Here is a 26,770-nt window from a genome sequence, read left to right as displayed (position 1 = left end):
GAGAAGGAGGTGCTCTGGGAGGGACGGCCCTGAACCGGCGGCAGAGGGGGTCCAGCCAGGTCTCCTGGTTTCTCTTGGGTGAGTGAGGAGGGAGGAGAAGCCTGGGGGCTGTGTGAGCGGGTCTGGCCCCCGAGAGGCATGGGGCGGGGGTGGCCGCACTGGCCAGGAGCCCCTGCTGTGGTCCGAGGTGCACAGGGCCCCTCTCCACCTGTCGGCAGGTGGGAGAGAGGGAAGAACTGTCAGCTGTACCTGCCCAGGCATGATCCACAGGCTGGAGACCATTTAGGAGGCAAATTATGGGATACAGTTCACAAACTTATCCAGATCAGATGATGGGCTTGTCAGGAAGTTTTCCAGGAACAGCTGGTTCCATTTCGTCTCATTTCTCTCCAATTAATTCACTTTGTGTATCATGTCACCCAGACCTGGGTCACACCCCCAGCCATGCTGCTCCTGGACCTCTACCCCCAGCTGAGTCTCAGCTCCAAATGGAGAGAAGGACAAGGGAAGAGGTGGGCACATGTCACCTCCCGGGACAAGTTCTCCAAGCAAAAGGAAGCCTCTCTTCTCCCCGGCTCTGAACACTCCTCTCAGCCTGAAACTCCAACGAGCTGAAGACAGGGCCTTACCACCTTGAAGCCACGCAGAAGGCAGACTGGTCTATAGAATCCGTTTTCTGCTGGGTCTTTGTGCTTCAGCCAAACATATAAGTGAGCCGTTTCCCCCGACGTACCCTGTTCTTTGCAGCCTGCCTCTCCCAATCAGTCCTGCCCATGAAAGGGTCGTCCATGTGTGCGTCCACAGCCGGGGTCAGCTCAGCCCTCCCTGCAGAGCCCCGTGGGCACAGACCCTGGGGTCCTTCCCCCTCAGCCCTCTTGGCCAGCAGCGCCAAGTCAGTCCTGCCGGGACCAGCTCTACGTGCTCCTTATCCGCGGCGCCAGGCGGACCTGAATCCGCGAGCTGGCAGTTCCAGGGCCCCATCGTCCTATCTCCGTCTCCCCTCCCTGGCGGAGTTTCCACTGTGGCTGTAACGGACCAGCTGCCCGCTCCACCCTGTCCCTGACCCATGCAGTCTGGTGGCATCTCTGCTGTGCTGACCACACCCCCCTCAGCCGCTGGGGTTCGGCCAGTTTGCAGCAAGGCCGGGGCTCTGCATTGCCCGGCCAGCTGGGTGCTTCCCAGCAAGTCCCCAAACCTTGGAGATATGCTTTCTCAGTTTGCAACCAGGTGTCAGAATCGGTGAGCCCTCAGGGCCCTCGATGCTGTGAGGATGGGCTACATACGCATGCAGTGCTCTGTGATGGGGGCGGGGGGAAAGTAGACCCCAGCCCTGCACCCCGGGGCCTCGACGGTGCTCAGCAGCCCTCTGAGCTGCGGACGCCGCCCGTTTCTCTCCGCTGAGTGCAGCCCCAGGAGGATGGGCTCGCCTCCCGTCTTGCTCGCCGTAGAGTCCTGGTGCTCAGTTAATAGCAGGTTGGAATGGCACTTCCGTGGTTCAGCTCAGTATTTGCCGGGACGGTATGGAAGAGGATGGTTGTGTCCGCGAGGGGCAGAAGGACCCATGAGAGGGCAAAGGGGCTGGGGAGGGCGACTACCCCACAGTCCGGGGCCGGGACCCAGGTCCTGCAGGAAAGAGCTGGCATGGCCCCAGAAGACCCCTCTCTTGGGGTCTTACATCCCACCGACCACCGTGAGCAGAAGAGACCAGTCAAGGGGGTCACAGAAGGGGAGACGCAGGGCCAGGAGCCCAGGGAGACAGAGAGACGGCGGTCTGGACACGTGTGCACACACGACCACCCTCGGCATGTTCCCAGGAGCAGAGCCACTGAACGGGGCTTCCTGCCTAGGAGGCCTTCTCTGCACTGTCCGTGTGGCAGGCCCTGGGCACCGGTGCTATTGGGGCGCTCAGCACGTGGTCCATGTTTTAATTTCACCATGTAAGCTGCCGCATGTGGCTGGCGGCTGCTGACTCAGCAGTGGAGCTCTGGAGGAGCGCTGGGTTTTAAAATTCAAGGAGAAATGATATTTCTCCCAGAATGGGAGGAAGTATTTGCACCACCACATATCTGGTAAGGGGTTGATATCCTCAATATATAAAGAACACCCACAATGCAATAACAACCAAACAGCCCAGTTAAAAGATGGAAAAAAAGAATTTGAATGTCATTTCCTCAAAGAAAATATCCAAAGCATCGACAGACACATGAAAAGATGCTTGACATCTCTCGTCTTCAGGAAAATGCAAAGCAAAACCGCAGCGAGACCTCTCGGCCACAAGGATGGCTACTGTCAAAGCCCCAGAAAACGACAGTGTTCACGCGGGTGTGGGGAAACCAACCACAGTCCTTCCTCGTGCGCTGCCGCTGGGACTGGACAACGGTGCAGCTGCTGCGGGAAACAGTAACGAAGCCCCTCAAGAAATCAAGTAACAAGGTCACATGACCCAGCAATTCCATTCTCGGTATTTAACCCCAAAGAACTGAGAGCAGAAGCCAAACAGATATTTGCACACCATGACTGGAGTAGTATTGACTCAACAGCTGAAAGGTGCAGGGAACCCGTGTCCCCAGAGGGATGGTGAACAAGGTAAGCGTGGTCCATCCCAGGAGGGGGTGCTACTCCACCCCAACCAGGGAGGCGATCCCGACACCTGCTGCAGCACGGCTGAACCCAGGACGTGATGCTCAGAGAGAAGCCAGACTCAAAGGGGCACCCCTGTGTGCTTCCACCACTCGAGGTCCCTGGAGACGTCGGAGCCACAGACACAGGAGGCACAGGGGAGGGGATATACCCCCTTGCAGAGATGTTCACCGAAGCCACAGTGTGACAGGGAAACAGGAAGTAGGTGAGCTTGCTGAGGATGGAGACCGGGGGCTGGACAGACGGCCACACAGGCGCTGGACATCCGCCATTCACGCTCCGTGCTGAGACCATCTAGAACCAACTCCTTGCCGATGCGAGCTTCCAGGGCGTCTCCGGGCACACCTGCAGACTCGGGCCCACGCTCTGCATCGTGCTATGAAATCCCAGTCCTGCAGCTCCCGCCAAACAAAAGGGACGGGTTCCCAGGCTGGCCCGGGCCCGCGGACACCCCAGTGGCTGGGGCTCAGGCGGCATGGCCGGCTTCCCAGAGGCGGGGCTCCTGCCGAGCGGCCCCCAGCCAGCGAGGCTGCCGCCTCCCAACAACCCAGCCAACGCGATCCTTGGGAAGCCCCTCCCTCTGTCTGGTGCTCTCCATTCATTTAGAAAATTGTGGTGAAATATGAAACACCCTGGGCAAACAGAAATCTTGGACAAAAATGTGAAAGGCATGGCTTGGAAAGTACCTTGGCTGCAAAACCAGTGTTGCTGCATTTTCGTCCATGAGAGAGGAACGTTACCAAACCCTGATTCTACCAAAAATGTTAACCCTGAGTTAGAAATTTGTGGCCTGTATTTATGGCCACAGGAAAACATGCAGAAGGATTTTCCAGGGTCTCCTGCTTTCCCACCACCTGGCGGAGCAGCAGCTCCCCATTCAGATGCCGAATCGCCTCCCAGTCCACGTGCTAACAGCCCAGGCCCTGGGTGGTGGCCCAGCCCGGCCGTTGAGCGTCCTCCGCGGGCCTCAGGGCCCAGGGCTGACGCAGGGGCCCGGCTGCAGGAGAGGCCTTCTCTGGTCCTCCTGCAATTCATTCCTTTTAAGAAAAGGAGATGGGAAGAAAGCCTTCATGTCCAGGCCTGCGGCCTTTGATCATTTGATGAACACAGGCGGGCAGTTGGGCCTCCGGCTTCTCAGGCCAGACAAAGGCGCCCCCACCGCCCGGGCCCCGTGGCCGGGCCCAGGACAAAACCCTGGTGGCCGCTCGCTGGGGCGGCCCAGGAAAGGGCCCCTCGCTGGCTGAGGGGCCGCCCTGCCCTTTGATCTGCCCGGGACTGCGACCAGGCCCCGGGTCAGGGGATGGCTCAGCGTGGGCCCCTAGGGCAGAGGGGAGCAGGTCAGGAGCAGAGTGAGGGGTGACTGATCTCAGAAAGGGCCCAGCGCCCGCCCTCCCGGGCCGGTTCCACATGGCTGGGCTCACATTGTTGCCGCCAGCCTGCACTTCCAGTGAAATCTGACAGGACGTGGCAGGCAGGACCGGCCGGTGAATGCGGGGTCGGGGGTTGGGGCCAGCTGGGAAGGGGAGTCGCCGCCCCTGCCCTGGGCTGTGGTTCTGCTCAGCGCCCGGTGACATCACGCCGGCGAGCTGGACACCGATTCCCTCCAACGCTGCTGGGGCCCGCTCCTTGGGGGGAGCCGGATTCCACGTGGTGGTATGTGCCCGTGAGGCCACGTACCACCTGCCTGCACACACAGACCTCTCCTCAAATGTGTGAGACGACCCACATTCCCGAAAGGTGTTTGGTTTAGCAGGTGAAAGCACTCTGGGCCTGACGGTAGGGGGTGGGGGGACAAGGGTGGGGAGGAGGCAGGAGTCCCATGGAGACTCTGGGTTTGCAGAAACCGTGCGCTTGCAAATGAAGAGCCAGACCCAGTTGACGAGATACAGAGGCACAAACGACCTTCCCACTAGAGTTAGCTTTGCGGATCTAAGACTAAGTCATGTAATTAAGAGCATCATCTGAACGGTGCGTTTGCATCGGGCTTGCTGCTGCTTTGTCTGCACGTCTCAGCACCGCGCTACCTCAGGGTGTGAGAGACGGGCCTCTGGTGTGTGTGCTGGCTCACTGTCCCCGCCCCCCGCAGCCGGCAGGGAGCCTGTGGCACCCACGGGGTGGGGGGCTGCCTGGGTCCTGGCTGGTCCTCTGGTTCCCAGGGTAGGGCTCGGAACCTGCCCATGCTCTCTACTCCTGAGTGTAACACGATGGCCATCGTTTCATCTTCACGCAACCATATCCTTGGGCTAGAGGTGTGTTCTGCTTTCTGCTTTTCTTTTAACCGGGAGAAGATGGAGTAAGAAAGACGCCTATTTCAGAGTTGCTGGCACTTGTCTGACGATGTATAGAAACCCACTTCTGCAACAGGTGTCTGCGCTTATTGCCAGGCAAAGGGTGACGGGTGGGCTCCTGGAAGCTAGGCACCCTAGCTAAGGACACACGTGTGCGTGTGTGCCCGGGTGTGTGTCCATGTAGAGGAGATGGTATTTCCTCTGGCAGGAAGGAGACTGTGAGACGGCACCATCCAGGGCTTCCTTCCCAAGTCCCCAGAGGCTGAGGACAAGGAGGGGCCTCCGCTGGGGTCCCCCGCTGACATGTGCCTGGTTCCCCTAGAGGTGGGTCCGAGGGAATCTCCCACTTGGCTCTGGAGAGCACCGGCTTCTCAGGGGACACCTCCCAGGTCTGGTGTGGGGAGCACACTGGGGAGTTGCCAGCCCCCTCAGTCCCCGCGCTCTCAGGGACTAAACCCCACCCAAGCCATGAGCTCACCCAGGGTCCGCGCTCAGATCACAGTGCTCCAAGCTCAAGTGCCCAGACACTGTTACACGCGGGGCGTCTGAAGGGGGCTACTGCAGAGACAGTCTCCGCCAGAGATAAAGGGGGGCTACTGCAGAGACAGTCTCCACCAGAGATAAAGGGGGGCTACTGCAGAGACAGTCTCCACCAGAGATAAAGGGGGGGCTACTGCAGAGACAGTCTCCACCAGAGATAAAGGGGGGCTACTGCAGAGACAGTCTCCACCAGAGATAAAGGGGGGCTACTGCAGAGACAGACTCCACCAGAGAGTCTAGGCTCTGAATTTTGCAAATACAGTTCTAACAACAGGGAGGGTTTGTTTAAGGCTCTTCTGAGCCACTGCAGCCCTGGAAGATCAAGATGGCCTTCTCCCCACGTGTGATGTTGACACAGGACGCGGATGGCCCACTGAGCCCTGAGCCCGCCGTGCAACCCCGGGCGGAGGTAGCGACAAAGGAGGACCCTCAGAAATGAACGTGCTTGCTGCAAACAGCTTCCCTGCGATTCAGAAAAGGGACAACAGGCTAATTTCCCCACGGCTCTCTGTGACTGCCGCACTGAGGTTGCCATGGCAACGCCAGCGGCTGGCGCCTCGCAGAGCAGCCAGCTCCGGGTCTTACCTTTGGCCATCTTATTGAGGACCATGTCGATCAGGACGTAGGTGCCACTCCTGCCCGCACCGTCGCTGCCAACAGAAGGAGAGAGATGAGGACGCGACAGGCTGTGCTGCCCCCACTCCCCACGTGCCCACGACAGCTTGCGCCCTCTGCGATTAGGGGGCCCACGGGAGGAGGGGAGGGTGGGGGACTGGAGAAGAAGAGGCACAGAGTGGGCCATGGGGGGTGGGAGGGGAGGAGGGGGAGGGTGGGGAGGGGAGGGGAGAAGGGGAAGGGGAGGGGAGGGGGAGGGGAGAAGGGGAGGGGAGGGGAGAAGGGGAGGGGAGGGGAGGGGGAAGGGAGAAGGGGAAGGGGAGGGAGGAAAGGGAGGGGGAGGGGAGGAAGAGGAGGGAGGTGAGGAGGAGGGAGGAGGGGGAGGGGAGGAAGAGAGAGAGGAGGAGGAGGCGAAGCTTTCTTTTGGCCTGTGCTAAATGCAGTTCAGATTAGCTATTGTGCCTGTGTTGATTTGTTCCTTTCTTCCCTTTTTCTCCCCTCTTTGGTCAAAGATTCAGCAAATTTTGTTAGGGAAAAAGGAAATAAAGAACTGGCTGGCAGTGTCGGAGCTGATGGCACTTGTATTCAGAGTTTGCAGGGGGCTGGCTGCAGGGGAGGAAGGCTGCGTGCAGGCCTCGGCAGTCCCACCCCGTGGAGGCTGGTCCTCCGCCCCGTCGGCCTCCATCTCCTCCTCCAGCCTCCTTGCAGCCTCCCTCGGCCCCAGCGCAAAGTCTTCCTCGGGAGGAGGGTTGTGAGAGTGTTCCAAGTCGTGGCTCAGCAGCAGGTGGCAAGGGGAAAGGAAGGTGGCCTTTTGGGGGGCGGCCTGGTGTCTCTGCTCCCTCGTGTGGTGCCCTGAGCAGGCTGTTAGTCCAACAGGCAGACCCCAGCCCACCAGCACCTGCAGCAGGTGGAGGCACCGACACGCTCGCTCCTGGTAGAACCCGCTGACTTGGGAGGGAAGCGTCTCTGTTTCAAGCCCCGGGGACCTGCGTGGTCGCCGAGTCTGCTCTGTCTCAGACCTGCCGGCCGGCTGGTAACCCAGAAGTCTGTCGGTTGTCCTTTCACAGCAAAGGGTCACTGGTTTTGGTGTCAACGTATTTCTCAAAGAGCAGAAAAAGCCTCAGGTAGAAAGAGAACCACCCTGCGTAGCACAGCGGGGTGGGGACACAGTCACACCGAGGTCACTGGGGCCCCAGTGACGTGCCGGCCCCCGGAGTCTCCTCTCAGACCTGCCTTGGAACCAACGCCGACCGGAGCTGCTCCTCAGGTGGGTCAAGGGTGTTCTGGTCCACTTCCTGGGGACCCAAATCATACTCTGTACTCCTCCTCCCTCAGGGACACACACAACACACGTGTTCAGACACATGCAGTCTCACACACATGCACACAGACAGGGGCATGCACTCACATACACACTCAGAACACACACTCACATACACACCCACACAGATGCACACTCAGGTGTGTGCATGCACTTACATACACACTCAGACACATTCTCACACACATGCACACAGACAGGTGCATGCACTCACATACACATGCAGAACACATACTCACACACACACACTCACATACACACCCACACAGATGCACACTCAGGTGTGTGTACGCACTTACATACACACTCAGACACATTCTCACACACATGCACACAGACAGGGGCATGCACTCACATACACATGCAGAACACATACTCACACACACACACTCACATACACACTCAGACACATTCTCACACACATGCTCACAGACAGGGGCATGCACTCACATACACACTCAGAACACACACTCACATACACACCCACACAGATGCACACTCAGGTGTGTGTACGCACTTACATACACACTCAGACACATTCTCACACACATGCACACAGACAGGGGCATGCACTCACATACACATGCAGAACACATACTCACACACACACACTCACATACACACCCACACAGATGCACACTCAGGTGTGTGTACACACTTACATACACACTCAGGCACATTCTCACACACGTGCAGATGCACAGACACACTGAGACACATGCTCAGATGGGTGCACACACTCAGAAATGCACACCCAGACACATGCAGACACACACTGCATTCATGGGTGTGTGCACTCACATGCACACTCATGCAGATGCATACACAGACACACACACTTGGGTGCATGCACTCACACGCACACTCAGGCACACATAGAACACATGCAGATTGTGCATGCACACACATGCATGCAGACATACACTCACATACACTCACGCAGGTGCATACACAGACACACCTCCAGACACATGCACACCCAGACACACACACTTAGAACACACCCAACCTAGTGCACGCACTCACACACATGCACGCACTCTTGATGGAATGGGCAGACTAGGTGTTTGGTCTTTGGAGACCTAGTTCTTCTTTATCCCAGACAGAGGGAACAGTCTGTGACACGTTCTAGAAGACAGAGCACACTTCGTCACTGACGCAGGCAGGTGTGGAGCCCACCCTCGGAGGGAGCGTCTTCCAGGGGATCTCTCTTCCAGGCTGGGTGTAACCTTTTCAAGGACATGAGCCACTGAACCTTCACCGAACGGCCACTCCTTTGATTCCAGGTTCTGTCCCGTCCACCAGTAGCCCTGAGTGCTTGGCACAGTTCCACATGTCTGCAAAGGGTGTTGGGCTGAGACCCCAACCCACAACACACACACCATCTCAAGGTGCTCGCGTAGCGGCCCCGGGAGGTTTAACACAAAATAAGCTCTTATCCTCTGTTTCCTTAAGAAGCACCAGTTAGATATGTTATTAAGCAATTAGGAAGCTGAGCTCCTATATTTAACAGCGTTTACTTTTGAGGCAGCGGACACGTGTTAATCCAGGGTGAAGCTGTACTTGCCTGCAGTGGACAATTATTGGACAAGAACGGCCCCTGTAGCACTTGTTTACTTTTCTGAAATAAAGAGAGACACAGAAGTTATGACTGTGTGCTAGGCTCCGCAGCAGTCACCAAACACCCGCAGCCAAAGCAAACAGACCGTCTCGTGGACATTGTTCTGTAATGGCCTGTTTCGACAAAGAAAATCAAAATTACACACACATTTTCCAAGGTTTATTTTTCTTTCCAATATTACATTATTAGACAGAGCTTTGAGAACAATTCTTACATGTGTGCAGTTTGCTTTATCCCTTAATAAGTATGAACTCTGGCCTCGGGTCAGCCGGTCCACTGGCTTGGGCCACCCCTCTGGTCCCCCCTGCCCTTTCCTCCTGTTGCTCTAGTTAATTTGACTTTTGTTGTGGCATGTCTAGACTCCTCACTGAAATTTTTGAGTTTCGCACTTTATGCTCTGAATTTCTTACAGTCTAGACATCATACTAGAATGTATTATTACCGTGACATCTCAAAATAGCATCTTAAAGACATTTCTTGATCTGTCAGTTTTGTAAGGACATGTAAATTTTGGAGAAATCTCAACTATGTCCAAGACAAATTTTTCCATGTTTATGAACCTGATTTTATGTAAAACAACTCTGTTGTGCAGATTTTAGATCAGTTTACGAAAATTAACAAGAAGCATAGATTAGGATTTTGTACCCAAGTCCTAAATCAAAACAGAGCATGGTTTAAAATTCACTGTGTAAGCTCAAAATTTTTTGTAATTCAATGAAAGAAGTAAACATGTTTACAAAGTACATCCAAGTTCTCAGGAAACTCTTCCTAAATGAAGAAAAGCAAACACGGAGTTTTGGTTAATTGGAAGGAAAAGTGTGTGAGTGGGTGTGTAAGATGGGCTGTGAGTGTGAATCTACACAATTTAAGACAGAAAATAAAATTTTGAAAAGGATGACGGTGGAGAAAAACCTCTTACTTCATGCCGGAAATGGGAAAATGTCACGTTTCTCTGCTAAGGCTTGCCCGCTCAGCGTGGAGATAGCTGAACGTGGACATTCAGTCAGCGGGTCCTTTTGCCAGGAAAGCCTGAGAGGGTGAGGGGCTGGGAGGAAGCCCAGGGTGGAGTCTGACGGAGGAGCTGAGGGGTATCCCAGCATCATGTACAATGACGCTAATACCCAGATATCGGAGCCGGGCTGAGCTCCCACTCCTGCTGTGGACTGAACAGAACAGGTGCCTCTAAGGGAGACTCCGCCCTCCTGACCAGCACGAGGGCCGCGGGCCTGGCCGTGCAGTCCCGCTAAGACGGGCTCGGGGTGGCCACGCCTGGGCCCAGCCCTCCAGCTGGGGGTGAGGACCTGGGCCCATAGGCTGCTCCCCGAGGACGTGTCATCGCTGCTCCGGCTGGCAGCTGGGCCAAGGCTTGGGGCAGAGGGAATGCGGATGGCTCAGAGCTGAGGGTGCAGGGGCATGGGGTCCCTGGAAAGTGCTCTGCCTTCTGAGGATGAAAGAGATTGGAAAATAGACCCGCCCACTCCTCCTTCTAAACCTCCCTTTCCCCTACTCAGGTTGTCAAGGCAACGGGAACTTCAGCTCTGACAAAACAGATGCCAGACCCTGAGGACGTGCCTCAAGTGTGAGTGGCGGGGAGCCCGCCAGGCCCATACAGGCCGTGTGTGTGCGTGTGCACAGGCATGATGCACGCACTGTGTGTGTGTGTGTGCAGAGCCGGGAGCTGGGGCGGCTTGCTGCTACAGGCCCGGCGCCTTTAGAGGGCAAGTCATGCTGGACACTTCTCCGTCTCTGCACCTTTAATGTGTGGACCACCTCGGCTTGGCCCCTCCAGTTCTATTTCCTGCCTGAAGGTCCTGCCCATGTTTCTAAAGGCTAAAGCCAACTTTTGGTCAGTCACCCAGTTTTGCTCATTTTTTTTTTTTTCTGATGGGACCAAGCACAAATGGGTCCATTGAAAAAGAAATAAATGTAACAACCAGAGGGTGTTCTCTAAACTGTGCGGGTCCGGCCAAGAACACTGTAAGGGATCGGCAGACCAGCGGAGCCCCCTGTACGGCTGGTCAGGCTGCCCTTTGGCAGATCACCGTGAGCATCACCTCCCTGCCTAAGAACGTCACTGAGAAGCGGGTTCCTGCCTGCACGGGCTTCCTCGTGCCGGTCTCTCCTGTGGGACCTGTCTAAAGTGTTATTCTTGCACGCGTGTTGTGACCGGCTGCCTGGGGCGGGGGTGTGGGTGCCCAGGGAGGTCTCGCTGCAACTTGACATCCACACCAGCCCTGCCCTGTGCTAACCCTACTTGTTGGCAGCCATGAGCAACCGAGGAGGCGGGCAGTGAGGTCCGGGGCGCTGCTGCGGTGGAGAAGTTTATCCCAGAGAACCGGGCACTTGTGTTGTTGCCACACAGAACATTGCAAAGGGCAAAGCAGAAGCGGCATAGAGTCCACACAGCGTCCATCTGGTCGACCCGAGACAGAGACGCGGGTTATTCATGGAGAGGAAACGCACGGCTGTCTGGTTTACTTTACTGGAACAAATCGTCAGTCAGCAAGAGGCCAAACATTGAGAAAAGTGGCTACCGCGCATATTGCAACAGGAGGAATTCGCCGAGAGAGAACGGTTAGTGATACAAACCAACCGCCATGCAACCGACAGCAAGCAAAGGTCAGAGGTCGTGAGAGGCTCAGAAAGGGGGCTTCCCACACTGTCCCTGCAGCACAGTCACAGTTTCCAATGATCACTTTTGTGACTATGCAACTGGGCTCATATTACTAGCTGCAACATCACAAAAATGACACTGGCCACCGCTAATTAGCTGGCAAAGTAAGGGTTGTCCGTTTTTACAGAGAGCAGCGTTAGTGTATGTCACTGCACACAGCCACGAGAGAGAGACAGAGACAGAGACAGAGAGTTCCTCTAGAGCAAGCCCTCGCATGTGATGCTAATTATCTCTTAGCTTAGCAGTTTCTCTTAGAAGTGTAAATGTGCTCCCTCTGGGCGCCAGAAATATTTAATTACACATCTCGGTCTCTGACGAACGCGCTGGGCCAGAGAGGGAAGGAGCTGGGTCTATTGTTCAGAGGGGGCCGCACGGCCCGCTGCCCTGCAGTGACCAGCGTCTTCCCAGCCGTCTCCTCTGCCCGACAGAGTCACAGAGCAGCGACCGGCTGTGTCTGAGCACCATGCGCCCCGAGGATGTGACAGGACCAAGGCCCGGGGCCGCATGAGCAGCCCCGACAGTCGCTGAGGGCGGGACGGCCTTCTCCAGCGAGATGGGCCCGCAGGCTGTGCGCATCTCATTTCCCGAAACCTCCTCGGGCCCTGTCTCCTGGGACTCTGGAGAGAGGGAAGCGGGGGAATCCCATCTGTCTTCCTGACGGACTGCACGCACAGAGGGTGGGTTATGGACTGTCCGATTCCATACACGGATGTGGAGCTAGAAACACGCCTGTGTGCACACATGAGCAAGAACGCCGGCCGGAGCCCGGGGATGGCCGTGTGGCAGCTGCACCCATGCTGCCAGTAATGACTGCTTGTTGAAGATTCTATCAGGAAACAGGCCCTAAGCAAGCTTTTTAGAAATAAACTTGTATTAAGAAAATGTAAAAAATGACTAGGCAGTTGGGATGGGTGGGCGCGGGGGGCACATCGGGGTGTGTCTGCGCCCCCTGCCTCTCTGGGGATAGACTGAGGGTGACGGGTGTGATGCCAAGCAAGTGTCTCTCCTGGAGCTGTTCACGTGCTATTTGATACAAAGGATTATCCAGTAAAAAAAGAAAACAAACCTGGATTTGTTTTTCCAAAGTGGACTAAAAGGAAAAGAAGTAGTATCAAAATAACCTTCAGAATCTGTACCCCAAATTCAAGAAACCCAGCTTTATGCTCAAAACCCCACCTTTATGACAACAACGCTTGCCATTCTGACTTCCCAGGAGTTACGTGTCTGTGAACGGTTCAGACACAGTGAGTCTCTGATCACGTGCAGTTCAAGTGTGTTAAAGCCTGTTTTGTCTTCACTCTCCATCTCCTTGTTTTGGAGATTTACTGGGCTTCCAACCAGTTACATGTAAGGGAGGTTCCGGAAGCATAGAGCATGGCTCTGGGTAGCCCTCAACACCTTCGTTTTCTTTCTAGATGTTTAAAGCGGTCAGTTTCGAAGCTGTACCACAGATAGAGGGTTATGTGCGACCCCAAGCCAGGCGTTTATCCAAGGTCACCCACTAGCTAGTCATCTGGGCCTCATTCTCACCACCATCTCTAACCAGCTGAATAGCCAAAACTCTGGGCTGTATTCATCCATACCCATAAAATACAAACCCCAGGAATTCTCCCGCACGTGAAGAATCTTATTGATAACCATGATCACACTTCCACAATTCTAAGATACCCAGCCCCCGTCACGTCCAACACCTCTAAAGCTAAAGACGTCTTACAACCAACATGTGAGTTACCACAATCTCCCGCCTTTCCACTGTAGATAACACGGGTGTACCTGGGATGTACAGTATAAGAGAGACGGCACGTCTTATAGCAAACAGCCCCTTGGACCCAGATGTCCCCTCTCTCTGATGGCAAGTGGAGTGCGTTACCCCGCTGGGGTCTTACCTGCGGAAGTCCAGGAGGGACCTGGTGGAGGAAGGCACGCCCTGGTCATACCAGCTCAGGAAGTGGAACTGTGTCACCGTGCGCGTCTCGTTGGTCTGCAGGTTCTTCAGGTAGAAGCTCCTCACGAGGAAATCCTCACACCAGATGTGCTCAGAGACCAGATGTACCTGGGGGGGGGGGGCGGGGCGGTGGACAGGGCGGGGCGGGGCAGAGAGAGCGCTGGCTGGGGGCCCGGCTCCCTGAACATGGAGCCACTTTGGGGAGAGAGGGCTGGGCACCCTGAGGGCCGACTGCGCGTGGCAGGCAGGTGGCCTGTCCGGCTTTCCAGGTTCAACACGGTTTACATAAAAGTTCACTTTGTGCTTTTTTTTTAATATGTCACTCGGGAAAAATAGTCAAATTATTGGAAAAAATGTGTCACAATCGAAACGAGTCCTGTTTAGGTCTTTTCTAAGCCATATAAACCTCCAGGAAAAATCTCCAGAAAAAAATTATACTTTTGGACAAAAACTCAAACGGGGTTCTATTCGCACTGGTATTTCATAAGAGAGGCCCCACCCAGCTTCAGAAAGATGAAACTGAAAGGTCTGTATAGACGCTGCCAGGCCCTGAGCGCTGGAAGCCCAGGGCAGGGACCCCAAAACCATGACCAGCTTAGAGGGGAGCGTCCAGGCATCTGAGGCGAGCCCTCCTGAGAGACTCTGGTGTTGTGACGAATTTTAATGGGAAGCAAAGTCATAGGGTACACTCTGGTATCGGTTTAACTGCCCAAGGTTATTTACTTCCTTCTTGACGTGGGCAAAAGTACAGCCAAGCAAATGAGCTTGCCAGCAGGGGACCCCGGAATCAAAAGGCTGAGTGGGGGCTACGGACACGGAGCCCGGAAAGCAGCGGGAGCCGGGCGCAGGTGGGCCCTGAAGAGTTAGGGTCAACGGGGGCTTCTTCCTGAAAACAGACCACCCAGGGAGGTCCTTTCTTGGGTGCTTTCTCTCCAAATTTGGATTCATAGGATTTAAAAATGGAAACCACGCCATTTCTGGCAGAGTTCCTGCGGCACGGCTGTCTGGAGGGCTGTCTGGAGCCCTGCTGACCGCAGGGCTGGGCAGACCTGCTGGGGGCTCGCAGGGACAGTGGCCCAGTGTCTGCCCAGGACGGGCCCTCCGCCCGCAGCTGCCACGGCCCCCTGCCCACGGCCCGGCGGGCGCCCTGGGAGTACCTCATAGATGTGGTAGAGGTTGGAGCCCTCGTCGGGCCAGTAGTGGTAGCACTGCCGGACGCCGTTCTCCGAGAGGGGGGTCAGCATGACGATGACCACGCAGCCGCTCTCCCACACCATCTGCGGACCGAGAGGCGGGTGAGGCGCGGAGCCCCGCGGCGTGCGGGGTTAGCGCCCCGGGCACACGGCTCACGTGGGCTCCGTTCCCTGGACACTGGTTCCTCAGGCGGTGAGGTCTGCCTTTGCAGCTGAGTACTCGGGCCCAGAGTCTGCACGTTCCAGGAGACATTACAAACAGAAGCCAGTAAACCCACTCCACGCCTTGCACCCACTGGGTTCTCTGCTCCGCTCAGCCTCGGCTCCTCACTGCTGGTCTCTGACGCGCCACAAACAGGTGACCGGGCGCCGGGTGCTTGGCCCCGGGCGGGCAGCCTGCAAGCTCGGACACGCCGCTGTTCCGAGGGACATGGGCGGAAATCACGGGCATGTTTGTGTTCCAGGGCTCGTCACCATTGTGGGACCAGAGAAGCAGTTTCCTTTGTGGAGCTGCCATCCCACCCGAAGGCGACTCTGGAAGGTTCCTCCCCATGTGCATTACAGGGAGTGAATGCCCACTTCTACCAAAACACAGCAGCTCTGCCCAAAGAAGGGGGCACCCTGAACTGACAGCCATCTACCGCAGCCCCTAAACCCGCTCTGGGACACGCAAGCAAACGGACCCACACTTGAACCCCAGAACCGGCGAAGACACAAAGGCCCTCGGACTCAGCTCCTCTACAGACACATGTCACAGCCGGCTGCCGTGGACTTGGAGCCCAGTCGCTCAACTCACTGATTCTAAGGGACTGCTGAGTGGACTGGACACTCGCTGGCACCGTAAATACACTGACGACGTCTCTGCATTCCCTGCATTGGGTTACGTTAACTCCTCAGAAGTCTTTACAAACAACTGCATCTAGATGTGAATTTTGTATCACAGCTTCCGTTTCTTTAAAATGTAGATTTAATAATCTGATTAAGATCTTGTAGTTTATAAAGTCCTCATAACTCAGATAGAAAATGCTTTCTCTTCACGTTCTTGTTACTAAGTTCCCCTTTAAATTATATTCTGAAAATCAGATGTGTGCACGGTATCTTCTCTTTTAATATTGGTTCACCCCCCCACCCCTGTGATAGAAACAGCTAATGATCTTAAGGCCCCTCATGGTGTATCATTTGCGGTGGAATTTAATGCGACTTGCTGCAATGTTTACAGAAAAGCCCACACAAATATGAATTACACTCAAGCCCACACGCTTCTCTCTTCTTTAGTGCAAAGGCAACAATTCAAGGCAGGCGCCCTGCTCTAAGCTTTGCTGGCTCCCAGGCTGGCCCTAATCGGTCCTTCTCGCATGCCGTGGTTTAATGTGCCTGGAGAAGGTACAGAAGCTCATTGAAGCCATTAGGAAAATGAGGAGAAACACAGGTTTTATGAGTGTAATAAAAATACAATGATCCGGGCCATAAACTAATCACCGAGGCTCCGCTGTACCCCCGAGTGTGGCATCAGGAAGCCCTCCCCACCGAGGTTCCTTCCGTCTGGGGACCCTCGGGGCTCTCTGAAGGTGTGGCTGAGAGTGAATCCAAATGAAACAATTTAGACCAACAACTCCAAAAGCACCCCAGGGGATAATACTTCTTTTTAGGTCACTGTGTGGAAGCAGAGAGGGGCTGACTAAATTGAAGCTTTCTCACCCACTTGGGCACCCACTCCCTGACCACCTCCCACCGCGGTGCCCTGCTTGCAGGGCTGGACTCGAGGGCACAGCAGGAAATCCACGGTGGGTTTTGGAGGGAATATAGGGTCTGGTGAAAGTCCCGGCCAAGTCGGGTCCGTTTCTGAACAGGAGAGCGCACTCTTTCCTCGTTCAGTTTCACAGGGTCGTGCCTGGCACAAGAAGGGCACAACTTCTATGCCCAGTCTTTGAGATACCTCCAGAAAGCTCTCCAAGGAAGCAGACAGCAGCCTGGAGTCCACCCTGATCCTGCTGTGGTCCCCTGGAGCAGCGGCTTTGCTGAGCCCAAGAGTGGATGGTTGATACCAGAAACGGCACCTTCTACACTTCCCGTTTGGTTGGGGCTCAGAGAGCAGTGTCATGTCCCGGAGCACGCGGCACGTTTACTGGGCACCTAACACAGGTCAGGACACCACAGGCCACGGCGGGGGAAAGGGTGGTCAGGCCAGAACGTCTTTCACTGGCAAAAAGTGGGCTCCTTCTCCCTAACAGGAGCAGGCGCTGCTGGTCCTGGGTTGGACGGAACATGATCTCGGGCGGGGATCCCATGGACAGGTCCCGGTGCTGCGCTTGGAGAGCAACCAGAAACGCCCCCTTCTCCCGAGTGTGTCTTCAGATGCACAGCACCAACCGTGGGAGGCCACCGTGAACGCACGCCATCACCTGGCACACGGAGGCGGGGCACGACGGGGCCCCAGTGGTGACAGTCACTGCTTCACCAGGGGGTGTGTCGTGGGAGTCGGGGCGGCTGCTTAGGGGTCCTGGGCCGTGCTCAGATGCTCGGTTGTGTCCGACTGTGCGACTCCAGGGACTGTAGCCCCCCAGGCTCCTCTGTCTGTGGGATTCTCCAGGCAAGAATACTGGAGTGGGTTGCCATGCCCTCCTCCGGGGGATCTTCCTGACCCAGGGATTGAACCCACAGCTCTTACGTCTCCTGCACTTGCAGGCAGATTCTAACCTCAGGGGTCCTGGGCTGTCATAAAGCATACCAGTGACAACCTACAGCCCCAGCCCCTCTGTGGCACTCGGAGGCCACCCAGGGAAGGGACACGTGAGGACGACACGGTGGACACAGCTGAGCATGGGGCCCGTGCATGCTCATCAGACCTGGGCAGGCGGAAAGGCTAACATGTAGCAGTTCAGACCGTGGGCTCGAGTGACGCGGAACACATACTTTGGTGGCTGGTGAGCCAAACGAGTAAGTTTCCCAGGTGGATCAGTGGTAAAGAGTCTGCCGGCACTGCAGGAGACGCAGGACAGGTGGGTTCAACTCCTGGGTTGGGAAGGCCCCCTGAAGGAGGAAATGGTGACCCACTCCAGGATTCTTGCCTGGTGACTCCCATGGACAGAGGGGCCTGGTGAGCCACAGTCCATGGGGTCACAGAGTCAGACACGACTGAGCGACTAAACAATAACAGCAAGTTTACCAACTGTTGGTTAAAAAAGAAACACCATGCTGCTCTGGGCTATGGGCTGGACTTTGTCCCTGAAATGACATGCTGACGTCTTAATCCCTGCCACCGATGACTGCCACCTGATTTGCAAAGAGGGTCTCTGCAGATGTCGCCGAGACAAGACGAGGTTCCGATGCATCAGGGTGGGGCCTGATTGAACACAAAGAAGGGAGATGCCAGGTGAACGCAAGGACGGTGCTGCGGAGATGCTGCCGTAACACGGGGACCCTGCGAGCAGGAAGGAGCCTCAGCTCCACGCTTTGGAGGCGGGGGAATGGCCCTGCCAGCAGCAGGGCTGGACTCGGCCTCTGGAGCTGAGAGGCAGCACGCTTCTGCGGCTTTCGGCCGCCCCGTCTGTGCACATCCGTTACGGCAGCACAGGAAACGAACACACTCACCAAGGCCCAGCCTCTGTGCCAGCCCCCGAATCATCCACAGGAGTTGGGACATGTCCGTTCGAGGCTTCTTTTATTCATCGAACTAAACCAGATGGAAGGAAACTGTAGACTCTCTTCACCCGAAGTCTTTCTTGAGTACTAAGTGTTCAGTGAAAAAACTCCTCCGGAGCGCACTGAGGCCTGATTCCAGGCAGATGGTCCATGTGGACAGGTCAAGTCCGGGCCGCCTGCTCAGCAAGGTGCTCTGGTCCCTCCGGGGAGACGCGTCCCCTCTCCTTCCCCGCATCTGCTGTGAAGCCCCCCTCCACCTTGTTCTGCTCTCGTCTGTGTGGGCACTGCTTTCTTCCACCAGACTGTCAGCTCCTTGAAGACGGCAGACCGTCTGGCTGCCAGCTCTACCTCCAAGGCATCTGGCGCCAGGCTTTATTATAGTTGATGCTTAGTTGAAAACAATACCTATTTTAAAAAGAGACCATTTGACTGCCTCTCTGAAAACAGAACTCAAAGAAAACGCTATCAAAGGCTCGCCTGGCAGGAGTCCTCCCAGGACCCGTTCGGTGCAGAGACACGTGCCCCTTGAAAGCCCATGTGCTATTGCACGCCCGCTACAGCGGTCGCTACGTGAAGTGGAGACAGCTTTTCTTCAGAGCAGGCCGAGCGCGCCCCTCCATCCCTGACGCGTGATTCATTTCCGCCGCCAATTCCTTTTCATAGGTGGAGGAGAGATCAGCTTAAGCCTGGCAGTGAGGATGCTGACAAAGAGGTGTGAGAACACATTTTATGTCAACCAGCTGGAACCACGCACTCTGAGGTCGATGAAAGCAGAGCAGTGTCCGAGCACCTTCTGCAGAGCAGCCCCCAGCCCCCTTTCTGCCCTGTCCAGAGGGCGGTCCTCAGCAGCGCGCCCTGAGGTCTCCCCACCTTCTTGTCTGTTTCGGCCACATAGTCACTGGCCCTGAGTCAAGCTGTGACTGAGGTGGGTGTTGATCTGGCTAAATGTGAATGGAGGTGATGAAATCTTCATTATGTCTTGATGCAGGACTCATAACACAAACCCACCTGGTTTGTTTCTCTGTAAACAAAGCCGTCAGCATGGGCCTCCTTCGCAGATAAAACCCTGAAGTAACGGGAGCAAAGTCAATACTTAATCCTGACCTCCAGGAAGAGCTGAGCAGGGAGGAAGGAGTCTTGCAGATATTAAGATTGGACCCAGGGCCTCCCTGGTGGTCCAGGGGTTAACAGTCGGCCTGCCAATCCAGGGGATGCGGGTTCAACCCCTGCTCCAGAGGATCCCACATACCACGGAGCCAGTAAGCTCGGGCACCACAGCTAGTGAGCCTGTGCTCTGCGACAAGGGAGGTCTCCACGGTGATGAGCCCGTGCACCGGAACTAGAGGAGTCCTTGCTCGTCTGAACCAGAGAAAGCCTGAGTGAGGCAACAAAGACCCGCAGCATCCAGAAACAGATAAGCAAATGAATCTCAAAAAAGAATCTGACCTGAGCTCAAGTCAGCCCCGATGCTGACAAACCGTAGTAGGCCCCTCTGGGTGTTTTCCCACCAGCAGTGTCTGTGCCCAGCCAGGAAGGAGAGCCACCTACATAGAAACACTTGCCCGTTCAGTGGAATCTGGCAAGCATCCTTTTGCAAAGACAGAGCGGCCTGCTTCTCTTTGGGCAGAGGTGAGGTGGCTCGTGTGTGGCATTCAGGCATTTCCACAGCGAGTCCACACACAAACCAAGCTGCCTGTTCACCCGAACGACATGCAGCTGCCGCGGAGGTATTTCTGTGTGGGAAGTCCCTGAGCCGGGCCGTGTTGTCACTTAGAAGCACTTAAAGCTGCTGGGCTGTGTTCACGTTTCACATTTAACACACACATCGACTTCTTTAGGTAAAGCGCCACTCAGGCTGTCATCGTTTCAAAACCAGGACCTGACACAGATGCATCAGACCCACTTGTGACCCAAGAGAAGAAGGAGGAGAAAAAAGAAGAAAAAGTCAAAGAATGAATGAAAAAAGAGTGAAAGAAAGAAGAAAGGAAAGGCAGACGAGGGAACCAACATCTCACATGAAAGCAGGGTGTTTTCGGCTGAGGGCCATAAAAATCAGTTAAGAAGGAAACCCAGTCTGTGTTTCTCACCCGAGCCTGAGCTCTGACCCGCGTGCCTGGTGGTGGACACACGCATATCCGGCATCAGGCTCGCCACGCCCGGCCACACACAGGGCACGTCCCAAATCCCACCTTAACATGAGATGATCTGACAAAAGTTTCCTTTTATCTGTAAAGATTTGTGAATTCATGTGCAGAAAATTCAATCAGAATAAATGTTTGAAGAAAAACGTCCTGGAAAATCAAGGGCCTGTGGTTAAAATGCTTCTAAACTCACAGAAACAAAAGATCAGGTTTTTCTTAGGAAACTCACTGTCCTCAATTCCTGTATTCCTTTAATTTAATCAGATAACCCTGCTTATTTAACTTATATGCAGAGCACATCATTTGAAATGCCGGGCTGGATGAAGCACAAGCTGGAATCAAGATAGCTGGGAGAAATATCAATAACCTTGGATACACAGATGACACCACCCTTATGGCAGAAAGTGAAGAACTATAGAGCCTCTTAATGAAAGTGAAAGAGGAGAGTGAAAAATTTGGCTTAAAGCTCAACATTCAGAAAACAAAGATCACGGCATCTGGTATCATCACTTCATGGCAAATAGATGGGGAAACAATGGAAACAGTGACAGATTTTCTGTTCTTGGGCTCCAAAATTACTGCAGATGGTGACTGCAGCCATGAAATTAAAAGATGCTTGCTCCTTGGAAGAAAACCTATAACAAATCTAAACAGCATATTAAAAAGCAGAGACATTACTTTGCTGACAAAAGTCTGTATAGTCAAAGCTATGGTTTTTGTGTATGGATGTGAGACCTGGACCATAAAGAAGGTTGGAACTCAAAGAATGGATGCTTTCAAACTGTGGTGCTCAAGAAGACTCTTGAGAGTCCCTTGGACTACAAGGAGATCCAACCAGTCAATCCTAAAGGAAGTCAGTCCTGAATATTCATTGGACGGACTGAGGTTAAAGCTGAAGCTCCAATACTGTGGCCACCTGATGCAAAGAGCTGACTCACTGGAAAAGACCTTGATGCTGGGAAAGATTGAAGGCAGGAGGAGAAGGGGATGACAGAGGATGAGACGGTTGGATGGCATCACTGACTCAATGGACATGAGTTTGAACAAACTCTGGGAGAGGGTGAAGGACACGGAAGCCTGTCGTGCTGTAGTCCATGGGGTTGCAGAGATTCAGACATCACTGAGCAACTGGACAACCAATCAGATAACGTGCTCTAGAAACAATCAATCTGTAAGTTAACAGGGCCCCTGAGTACACTGTTCCATCCACAGCCTCTTAACATTCCAGAACCGGTACCTCTGCAAGCCCTCCTCTCCCATCACCCGCTGCCCAGGGCTTGTGCAGGATAAACAGTGGAAGTGGCTGTGGGCATCATGGGGGGACAGGGACTGGGGGCCTCCTCCTGCTCTGTGGTCTGCCTCTTAGGACCTCCAGAAACCGTGAGCCCTGATGTGACGTGGCCTCTGAGCCAGTGGGTATGACTTGACTGGGCGTCCTGCAGACTGGGGGGTGCTGGGTGTCTGCAAGGGTCACCTCTGGCTGCTCCAGGCTCAGCTCCATGGGCCTTGGTGGTACTAGCTATAAAGGGGTTGCCCTTAGCTGACCTGCCAGAGGTGGGAGTGGGGGCTGCCGCCTTCCGGCTCCCCGTCTGCTGGACCCACCACCGCCCGGGTGCACCGCTCAATCGTGGAGCTCATCACTGCCATTCTCATCATAAGTTCCTGGAGGAAAACCCTTAGGTTCCTTGGACCTCCTACAGCTCTCCACTTGGGTCTCTCCTTGTCCATCCTAAGAGCGGTGACTGATGGGTGCTGAGGAGCTAAAGTTCTTTAGTTAAACCAAGCCCCACTGCTTGGAAAAGAAAGTACATTGCCCCAGTGAAGACTTCATAGCAGAATATACTTTCAGAAAGTGGGAAATAGAAAGCAACGTAGGCTTTTTTCTCAGTAAAATGTTAATAATAAGTGTCCGTACTAATTGGGCATCAGCTGAATTCCAGGTGCCTTCAGCGCCTCTACCTGGGGGTCGAGGCCCAGCTCCCCAGCCTCTGATTGCATCATCTGAAAGTTACCAAAAAGTCTGTCAAGCAGAGAGCGCAAGGCTGGAAATTCTAGAGTGTCTTCCCTGCCCCTCAGCTCCCATTGAGCAGGGCCGGCCACCAGTCCCGGCCCCGGGCTGAGCTCAGGTACTGCTCGGCCGACTGCAGGGGCCACGTCCGCAGACAGTACTCACATGCTGAACCAGCTGACTGCGCTGCCTGCACTTCTGCTTGGTCTGAAAATACAGGGGGGACGGCAGACAGCCTCTGCCCGTGCAGAGAGGGCTCCTTGGATGGTAGCGAGGGGGCTGGTGGACTGGGGGCCGGAGCAGCTCTAGGATGGGTGGGTGAAGCCTGACCGGGTGGCTCAGCGCCAGGCCGGGACTCGTCTTCCCTGCTCACAGCCCCGCTGTTCTCTGAGAAAGCTGTCCCCGTGCTCCCGAGTTGCCTGGTGCTCACGTGTGAGCCTGGCCCCTGGCAGGTGACAGACCTTCCCCCCTCCCCGTGCGGAAACCACGGCCTCCTGAGAAGTCTTCACCCCGATCTAGCCTGGCTCTAGCCTTGCACACGTGCACACAGGCACACCTGGAGGGCGTGGCACACAGCCTCTGTGCCTGGAGAGGAGGCACCCCGAGGTCCTCACAGCGGGCAGCTGGGCCCGAACACAATGTCCCCACCGCCAATGGCCTCTCTCTCCTCTTTACAGAGACACGCCTGCCCACTCACCGCCCCCTCACTTCACAGCCTGTGGGCAGCAAGAAGCGCTGCGGGCCACACGGTGGGGGCTGATCACGGGGTTGGGTCTCATCATGGGGGTGGGGTCTGATCTCAGGGGTCGGGTCTGATCATGGGGTCAAGTCTGATCACGGGGTCAGGCCTGATCATGGGGGTGGGGTCTGATCTCAGGGGTCGGGTCTGATCATGGGGTCAAGTCTGATCACAGGGTCAGGCCTGATCATGGGGGTGGGGTCTGATCTCAGGGGTTGGGTCTGATCTCGGGGGTTGGGTCTGATCACGGGGTCAGGTCTGATCACAGGGTCAGAACTGATCATGGGGGTGGGGTCTGATCTCAGGGGTCGGGTCTGATCATGGGGGTGGGGTCTGATCTCGGGGGTTGGGTCTGATCACGGGGTCAGGTCTGATCACAGGGTCAGAACTGATCATGGGGGTGGGGTCTGATCTCGGGGGTTGGGTCTGATCACGGGGTCAGGTCTGACACCTGTGCAGCTGCTGTGGGGATCAGGGGGGTTGTGTGGAGCCCTGGGCCTCAGTGCTCTGCTGGATCGGGGTCCTGACTTTCTTTTATTGTAGTAAAGTATACGTAATGTAAAAATACCTTCCTAATGGGTTTTGATGCTGTGAAAGTGCTGCACTTAATATGTCAGCAAATTTGGAAAACTCAGCAGTGCCACAGGACTGGAAAAGTCAGTTTTCATTCCAACCCCAAAGAAAGGAAATGCCAAAGAATGCTCAAACTACCACACAACTACACTCATCCCACATGCTAGCAAAGTAATGCTCAAAATTCTCCAAGCCAGGCTTCAATAGTACATGAACCATGAACTACCAGATGTTCAAGCTAGTTTTAGAAAAGGCAGAGGAACCAGAGATCAAATTGCCAACGTCTGCTGGATCATCGAAAAAGCAAGAGAGTTTGAGAAAAACATCTATTTCTGCTTTATTGACTATGCCAAATCCTTTGACTGTGTGGATCACAATAAGTTGTGGAAACTTCTGAAGGAGATGGGAATACCAGACCACCTGACCTGCCTCTTGAGAAACCTGTATGCAGGTAAGGAAGCAACAGTTAGAACTCGACATGGAACAACAGACTGGTTCCAAATAGGAAAAGGAGTACGTCAAGGCTGTATATTGTCACCCTACTTATTTAACTTATATGCAGAATACATAATGAGAAATGCTGGGCTGGAGGAAGCACAAGCTGGAATCAAGATTGCCGGGAGGAATATCAACAACCTCAGATATGCAGATGACACCACCCTTATGGCAGAAAGTGAAGAGGAACTAAAAAGCCTCTTGATGAAAGTGAAAGAGGAGAGTGAAAAAGTTCACTTAAAGCTCAACATTCAGAAAACTAAGGTCATGGCATCTGGTCCCATCACTTCATGGCAAATAGATGGGGAAACCGTGGAAATGGTGGCTGACTATTTTTCTGGGCTCCAAAATCACTGCAGATGGTGATTGCAGTCATGAAATTAAAAGATGCTTATTCCTTGGAAGGAAAGTTATGACCAATCTATACAGCATATTAAAAAGCAGAGACATTACTTTGTCCACAAAGGTCTGTCTAATCAAGGCTATGGTTTTTCCAGTGGTCATGTATGGATGTGCGAGTTGGACTATAAAGAAAGCTGAGCACCGAAGAATTGATGCTTTTGAACTGTGGTGTTGAAGAAGACTCTGGAGAGTCCCTTGGACTGCAAGGAGATCCAGTCCATCCTAAAGGAGATCAGTCCTGGGTGTTCATTAGAAGGACTGATGTTGAAGCTGAAACTCCAATACTTTGGCCACCTGATGTGAAGAGCTGACTCATTGGAAAAGACCCTGATGCTGGGAAAGATTGAAGGCAGGAGGAGAAGGGGACGATAGAGGATGAGCTGGTTGGATGGCATCACTGACTCAATGGACATGAGTTTGGGTGGACTTCAGGAGATGGTGATGGACAGGGAGGCCTGGTGTGCTGCGGTTCATGGGGTCGCAAAGAATCAGACATGACTGAGTGAACTGAGCTGCATGGGTTTTGAGTTCAGGGGCATTAAGGACATTCACCAATCCCCCCAGAGCATTCCCATCTCCCCAGACTGAGCCTCTGCACCATCAAACACTGCTCCCTGAACCCCCCAGACCCCCAGCCACTTCCCGTCTTACAGGACTGCGTCTGGGGATCACGCACTCGTGATAGCTTCATCCCAGGTCATCAGGTGAGGTCACATCCCCCCGTGCCTGCCCAGGGCCCAGCATACAGTAAGTGCTCAATAACTGTTGCCTCCCCTCTGTGGACTTGGATGCTGGCTGACTTCTCTTAGAGCAGGCAAGTCAGGCCCAGGAATACCTGAGCCGTCCTCACAGGTCAGAACACATTTTTACAGGAAGGTTGTGGGTCTTATGTGCATTTGGTTTTGGAATCACATTCTTAGAACATGAGGTGTGAATTCAGAGAAAGAATTCTAATCGCAGAGCCCGAGGGGTGCAGGGTCGGGAGGGAGGGGCCTGGCTGGGGCAGGAGACCCCGGCTTGAGGTGACCGCGGTGCGGACTGCCGCTGGGTCACACCCACGATGGAATGTTCTGGAAGCGCCACACTTGCGTGGAGACAGAGCCTCCCCCAGCCCTGCCTCTGAGTGTCGCCCCTCATCCTGAGCCTGTGGGGCCCACCTCGTGTGCCCCCTGCCGACGGCCTTGGGCGTCTCTGCTTTGCCAGCCTCCTCCGTCCGCCCGCCCACCCTGCCGTCTGTCTCAGGTCTCCTAGTCACAATGGCGCCACCCTGGGGCTCCGGGTCTGTTTTCCTCCTTGGCATCCTATTGTGTGGAATAATGTCCCCCAGATTCAGGTCCACGGCGCCTGTGAACGCGGACTTGTTTGGAAGCTGGTGGAGGAGCTCCCCGCTGTGCTTCCCTCCCGGCCTGGGCTCTGTGCTGCCCACACCACCCACTCACCAGGGCCTCTCCTGCGGGACCCTGCTCACCGTGGACAAGCCCCATGAGCTCCTCCGGGGAGGCACCCAGGGCAGCCCCCAGGGCTCAAGTGAAAGGAAGACACTTCGATATTTTCTGTTATGTGTGCTGGGTTCCTGTGTCCAACCTTGTCAGAGGCCATCTGCACTGCGCTTAGGTGCTCAGTCAAGTCCAATAATTGGCAACACACTGGACTCTAGCCCACCAGGCTCCTCTGTCCCTGGGATTCTCCAGGCAAGAATCCGGACTGGGTGTACTTCCTTCTCCATGGGATCTTCCCGACCATGGATCAAACCATGTCTCCTGTGTCTCATGCGTTGTAGGCAGACTCTTTACCTGCTGAACTATTGGGGAAGCCATAAATCCAGACATGAACTCTCACTCAGAACGTATTGTCTTTTCAACAGAAAACTTCTTATGCTTCAAAGCAGGTTTTATTCTTAAAGGAACTTCCACTTCACCGTGGTTTTTGAGAG

General features: G+C 54.8%; 1 protein-coding gene across 6 annotated transcripts in view; it reads right to left on the bottom strand.

Annotated features, from left to right (window-relative positions):
• Window positions 1-26,770, bottom strand: part of PTPRN2 (protein tyrosine phosphatase receptor type N2) — a 606,878-nt gene that overhangs the window by 10,175 nt on the left and 569,933 nt on the right. For all 6 annotated transcript variants that reach the window (XM_070478762.1, XM_070478639.1, XM_070478844.1 and 3 more), the window contains 4 exons: window positions 14,802-14,921; window positions 13,586-13,752; window positions 8,972-9,025; window positions 6,054-6,118 (listed from right to left, as the gene is read on the bottom strand). In XM_070478762.1, coding sequence (XP_070334863.1) covers window positions 6,054-6,118; window positions 8,972-9,025; window positions 13,586-13,752; window positions 14,802-14,921 — 406 coding nt within the window. The remainder of the gene's footprint in view (window positions 1-6,053; window positions 6,119-8,971; window positions 9,026-13,585; window positions 13,753-14,801; window positions 14,922-26,770) is intronic.

The sequence above is a fragment of the Odocoileus virginianus genome, chromosome 1, assembly GCF_023699985.2.
Source record: "Odocoileus virginianus isolate 20LAN1187 ecotype Illinois chromosome 1, Ovbor_1.2, whole genome shotgun sequence".
Lineage (NCBI taxonomy): Eukaryota > Metazoa > Chordata > Mammalia > Artiodactyla > Cervidae > Odocoileus > Odocoileus virginianus.
This window is presented reverse-complemented; position numbering and strand designations above follow the sequence as displayed.